General features: G+C 47.6%; 1 protein-coding gene across 5 annotated transcripts in view; it reads right to left on the bottom strand.

Annotated features, from left to right (window-relative positions):
• Positions 1 to 533: 533 nt before the first annotated feature.
• The window catches only part of DLG3 (discs large MAGUK scaffold protein 3), a 54,446-nt gene continuing 48,841 nt past the window's right edge, over positions 534 to 6,138 (bottom strand). For all 5 annotated transcript variants that reach the window (XM_012736228.2, XM_012736226.3, XM_012736227.3 and 2 more), the window contains 5 exons: positions 5,902 to 6,003; positions 5,122 to 5,294; positions 4,647 to 4,756; positions 3,945 to 4,036; positions 534 to 2,793 (listed from right to left, as the gene is read on the bottom strand). In XM_012736228.2, coding sequence (XP_012591682.1) covers positions 2,687 to 2,793; positions 3,945 to 4,036; positions 4,647 to 4,756; positions 5,122 to 5,294; positions 5,902 to 6,003 — 584 coding nt within the window. In that variant the 3' untranslated portion in view covers positions 534 to 2,686. The remainder of the gene's footprint in view (positions 2,794 to 3,944; positions 4,037 to 4,646; positions 4,757 to 5,121; positions 5,295 to 5,901; positions 6,004 to 6,138) is intronic.

Below are 6,138 nucleotides of genomic sequence, written 5' to 3'. Positions count from 1 at the left end.
GCCGTTGGCCACGTGAGGAATGCCTGCTCTAAGCACTCGTCTCTCCTCAGAGGGCTTCAGGGATCCCTGCTGCCCGGCTCTGCAAACGGGGCCGTCCCACTCTCAGTTTTGGAAACACTGGCAGCTGGCAGAGCACTTTCTCTTACCGTTTTTCTCACCCAGTTCTCTGCTGCTAAGTCAGCCCCTGTTTTCTCTAACGAAAATCTCTGCTGCAGCAGGCATCTCCCACCTTGTGTACCTTTTGAGAAAGTGTGCATTTTGCCACCAAGGATACGAACCCCCATGTGGTTGGTGCTATAGGAGGCAGCATCTGGCGCTGTGGGGTAGAAGGCCCAGCACGCAGCTTTCCCAAAGGACCTGTCACCACGCCAGCGGGCGGTTTCCATGTTTAGGACCAACCAGTTTGGTCAGCTGATCATCACTGAGGTTAGAGGCTTTTGGCCCCCAAACAAAGGTTTGGGACATTCTTCCCACTGCCAGGCCCCCACCCTCCACGGTCTCGACTACATCAAGGAAGTCTCAGAGCCACACAGTTCATTGCAACTATCGTTTATTAAAAAATATATGTCTCCTTGGAAGGAACACTGGTAAACCAACTAGTGCCATGCTTACTTCAAATCTTTGCTTTTCTTCCCTGGGAGGGGGAGAGGGTTGAGCTTGGTTCAGACATCAGCACGTAGTTAACATCAGAGAATCAATACTCCCTGCTCACCCCCTCCTCACCAGAGTCACAATTGGCCATCGCGTTATCCCTCTTTGCCTTCAACCCAGTGTACTGCCCAGGGAAAGCTGCCGCCCTTTCTTCATCCTCATTCTGGGCCCCAGATTTTACAGTTAGCCTCATTATGCTGGTAGGATAACTGTTAAAGAGATTTCCCGAATTTGGCTGGTAGTGCTTAAAGCGTCTTCAACATTGCATCATTTGCACTGGCCCTAACCCAGGGGGCTAGGAAGCAAGCGCGCCAACCCTAGGGTCAAGCATGTCGATGTTCTCCCCTGCGTCATCCCTCCAGCATGGAGGTGAGGGAGGCACATTGGCTTCGAAGGAGCACAGTGGGATGGGAGAGGGCCTGAACCACACCTGCTGCCTGCACTTGTGGCGGGCAAAAACTCCCTTGACCACAATCACTGCCATCAGACTCTGGGAAAAAGCAACAAGGTTTCACAGCTCACCAGTAAGTGAATCTTAGCTCTACAGCTCAAATGTACAGCGTTAAAGTCTACTTTCTTCTTGAAGAAACGGTAAGCTACCAGCTGTTGGGGAGGGAGCTGGGGCAGGGCATATGAAGCAGCTGCAAAAAAAAACCCAAATCAAACTCATGACGTGGCTGGCCAAGCCAAGTGCTGTTCTGCTGTCCCAGCACAGAACAGGAAGGCAAGTGACTCCCTGTTCCTGTTGGTGGGCCCTGGGAAGGAACCTCAGCAGAGCCCAACCTGTCCTTGGCAGCTGAGTGAAGGGACAGCGCGGCAGCGCAGGGCCCTGGCTTCTCCTTTCAGCCCTCACCAGCCCCTGCTCTCCCTTCTGCTGACGGGACGGCCAGGCCTGGATCACCTACTATGTCATAAGGCCTGGCTCTTTCAGGACCACAGAAGCCTTTAGAACATTGGCAAATTGGATTCTACGCATTCACTTAAATAGTAAAAGTAAAATTTGCAATAATGAAAAGGCTGACACAGTAGCACAACATGGTTTTGGTTTAACAGCAGCTTAAAAATGAACAAAAAGGAAACCTCTCATGCAGACACATCAGGTGGCATAAAACAATAGGCAATTCACGTGGAGCATCATTAGCCATTCTTTCTCTTTCCGCACACAGGACTGACTGCACCTCAGGGCAGCAGATGCTGTCAGGTCGTCTCCAACCCTCTCGCCCCAGGCAAAAGCCCTTTCTCTCAGGCCTCAAGCTGACCCCTCCTAGAGAAAACCTTAGCTCTCAAGAGAATGACCAAATGCGAGTGCCCTTAGTGCAGCACTTGCTACCATTTTCAATCCCTTCCCAACCAGCTGGGATAGAAGATGCCATCTGATTGGAATATGAAAATTAAAGCATTTCTCTAATAACATAGTACCATTGATGAAGTCTCCATAGATTTTCTAAGTCCAAATGTGTGTGAATATATATATATATTATATGAGAGTGTATAATATATATATATAATAATTTCTATATATTTTATATAAATTACATATATATATCTATATATAAATAAGATACTTTCTGTCGCCATTACGTTGCACCGTTCAGAGCTGCAAGACAGCAGCACAGATAGGTAGAAATGCCCAGGAGCATCTCATCATGCGGTGCATTTAGCTCACTTCACAAGCTGTGCAGCTGTCCAGAGTCTGTCTTTCCATCAGTCCTCCTCTCTTCGCTTTTGCTTGGATTTTATGAAAACAATGGCTCTGATGGATTTGCACCTGTGCTAGTGCTTGGGAAAGGTCCATGCAGGAATGGGCACAGTCACATGATGAGTGAGATGGCATCATCCCAAAAAATAAACTAAAACAAAACAAAAATTAAAAAATAAAAAGAACAGGACTAGAAAACTCAATGTTTTTGACATATCTAAAAAACGGGACACAAACAGTAGCATTTGTTCTCCCCATGGGGACAGGAATGAAGAGGGAGGAGGGAAGAGGGACTTGATTTCTTCTGTTCACAAGAGAATGGTTGGAGGGGATTCTTCAGAGTTTTTCAGGGGATGGGACCCAAATGTAGTGCCCAGACTGGTCCTCAATGATCTGTTTGATTTTGTTATAAATCTCTTCCAGTGAGTCACCCTGTACAATGGCTAAAGTGAAGAGGAAAACAAAATTATTACTGTGGTCCACAGCACACCCCCCAAACCTGGCAATCCTGCCTCTCCCAACAATCCTACAATACCCACCCCTCTAACACAAAGGACACGCTTAAGGGGGTGCGGCTTTGGGCTTGGCTTCGCCAGCCGGCTGTCTCTGTTGTCAGGGCAGTGAGGAGAACTGGCTAGGTGCCCCAAGCCCAGGGCTTGAAGACAACTTGCTGAGACAGTGAGACTAAGTAGCAATGACCAGAAAAATGTGTTTATTCAAAAGATGTTTATTTAGCACCCATTATATGCCAGACCTTGCAGCTCATGTTACTTTTGGGTGCCATAAGGCTGGCTGGCAGCTTCTAATTCTAAAGCAGCCTTACTAAAAGATTTGGAAAATCCTGGTTATCCACAGAAAGAACTGAAAGCCACAATTTTTAGCAAGAGGCAGCGCTCCTGGGGCCATCACATCTGCTGTATGTCAGAGGTCAGTCCAGCAAACAAGGACATGGATGCTGACAGTAAAGGGAGCTCCAAAGACCCAAGGTGTGCAAATACATTTATGAATTCTTTACCAAGTTAACCTAGTAGCACCACCAGCTAGAACCAACTCGGCACTGCCCTGTACATACATATATGTCACTGTGCTTTAAAAGAAAGGTGAGGAACTTACTACACATAAACCTTCCCAACCTTTTAGGAATGGACCTTCTAAAGTAGGTGACCATATGAACGAACACACACACACACACACACACACTGGCAGACAACTTGAACACCACACCAAGGAATCATCATCATCAAAAAATGTTTATTCCATACCTAAAACATGCAAAGGAAAGTACGAGGGGTGGATCTAGGAGGGAGGGAAACAAAGTAATATAGGGAGCCTACAAACTAGTAGAGACAAGAAGACAAAATGATCGAACCAACAACCCAATGCAGCCTTTGGTGAGTGGTTTATACTATAAACTGGCTAAACTGCTATGACTAGACAGAGGGAACTTGAGTGCTTTGGAAAAGTTTGTGCTCAAATGCAACCAGAAACTCTGTGCAAGGTTTCTAAATCTTGTGTAAACCGCTTTGAGACACTTATCAAAACAGGTATCTGGCTGGTCCCACGGCACCCTCAGTTAGGCAGCAGAGATTCTTACCTGTAAAGTATTCTCCAAACTCCTGCTCCAGTTTCATGGCTTTGTCATAGAGCTTATTCGCTTGTTCATATGTCTGTCGTCGGTTCATTTCCCTGCCAAAAACACAGAAGAAAAATAGTTCCAAACTAGATTTTATGTTTTGATTAACATAAAGGATTATTCCAAGATCCCTAAAAATGTGCTAAGCTGCCCTCTCAGAGTTAGCCCATGGCTAACTCCTTCCTCAAATCTTCCAGGTTCAAAAGCCCAACTGGGAATACATGCAATATATGCGTAGGCACTCAAAACAGAAGGAGCAGCCAGGAAGGTGGCAGGATCACTTGAGGTCAGGAGTTTGAGAGAAGCCTGAGCAAGAATGAGACCCCATCTCTACTAAAAATAGGAAAGTGAGCCAGATGTGCTGGTGCACTCCTGTAGTCCCAGCTACTCAGGAGGCTGAGGCAGGAGGATTGCTTGAGCCCAGGAGTTTGAGGTTGCTGTGAGCTACGATGATGCCACCGCACTCTAGCCCAGACAACACAGTGAGACTCTGTCTCAAAAAAAAAAAAAAAAAAAAAAAAGGACCCAGTGACCAGAGCTGGGGCACATTTTCCTTTGAGCTTCCATTGGGTTCTACCCCTGCCCAACAAATCACTTTATTCTCCATTTCCTTTCCAGGGCTCCATCCTGGCTAGGTGTGTCTGAGTCTCAGAAAACACTTACATAAGGGCTTCAATGGATTTGGGCTTGATGAAAATGGCAATAGGGTAAAGTTGTGCTTGCTGCAGTCTCTTGATAGCATTGCCGGAAACATCTAAGATGCAGTGCTTGCCCTGAAAAAGCAGAATTGTATCAGTCCAGCCACTTCCTGTCCACCTAACTCCAAGCAGAAATTCACTGGCATTTCAAACATGCACCTGGGGGAAATGTAGGGCCACCCAGAATGGCCTAGAGCCAGGCCCCACTTTTTGCTCCTTCTATCCAGAAAAGGCTGCATCTGCCCAGGGGCCCCCATTCCCTGGTGGGTGAAGCTCAGGGGTAAGTTGCACAGAGATACACAGCTTCATCAAGGGGCTAAGAATATGCAGAGCTGCCATGGCTTTGGTCAGCAGTACCACTTGGTAGCACCTGTGTTGGAAGGATGAGGATCCAAGTGGAATATCTGTCTTCCCTCTAAGGTCCTCTCCTCTGTGCTTACCCTCTCTGCAACTGCCCGCACTGACTGGATGCTGGTCCCATAGAGATTATCATTGAATTGGCCTGCCTCAATGAACTTGTTGTCCTGAATATCCTTCTCCATTTGTTCTCGGGACACCACAAAGTGGTAGTCTTGTCCATCTACCTCATTATCACGCCGAGGCCGGGTAGTATCTGAAACAAGAAAGGAAACACTTTGTGGCCAAAGGGCAATGACCTGCGCTGAGCCAAAAATAGATGACTTGGTCCTGTCTCACCTGGGTAGGTCACAGGGCTATTCTAATTTTTTTCAGATGAGTGGGGGGAAAGAAGAAGTTGGGAAGGAGTTTGCCTTGCCTACTTTCCTTCCAATCCCCAGGTCTCACACACAGGAGACACAGGGGGCCATTTGGCATTAGCTTAAACTGGACCAGAAAGGTGGGGTTTCCCGAGCCAAGGCCTGGGAGAGGGTGACAAACTTGGTACAGGAGTCAGCGAACCTAACAAACTGTTCATCGAGTCATATTGACACCACTTTGGCGGTGCCTTTCCGTTTGTCTAATCATTCCTGACAGTTGCCAAACTTCCCCCTAAGGGAGTAAGCAGCCAAGCCTGATGTCTTAGTCCTCTCGACCCCATCGGCTTTTGGGGAATTTATCGCCACCTACTCTCTTCCAGAATGTCAGAAATGCCCTGTCCCCAAACAGCCCTGCCGTGTGATCCAGGCCTTTCCCACAAAACATCAGAGCAACAACTTCCAGGGCACCAAGCTTTACTCTCTTGGGTCTTCCTAGGCTCTTACGTGGCACACAGGATCCAAATTTATGCGGGAACTCAGAAATCAGGTCATCGTTGACTCGGTCCTTCATTGGGCCCAGGATGATCACAGGCCTTGCATAGTGAACTAGAGAGGGAGAGCATCAAGACAGTGAACAGAGGCCCCTATCTGCGAGTCTGGCTAGAACACAGAGGCTCCAGAGCCGAGACTCAGACGGGGTGAAGCATCCGAGGCCATTGTCTGGTTTTTAACTACAAAGAC

The sequence above is a fragment of the Microcebus murinus genome, chromosome X, assembly GCF_040939455.1.
Source record: "Microcebus murinus isolate Inina chromosome X, M.murinus_Inina_mat1.0, whole genome shotgun sequence".
Lineage (NCBI taxonomy): Eukaryota > Metazoa > Chordata > Mammalia > Primates > Cheirogaleidae > Microcebus > Microcebus murinus.
The sequence above is the reverse complement of the archived record's forward strand: the minus strand, read 5'-3'. Positions and strand labels throughout refer to the sequence as shown.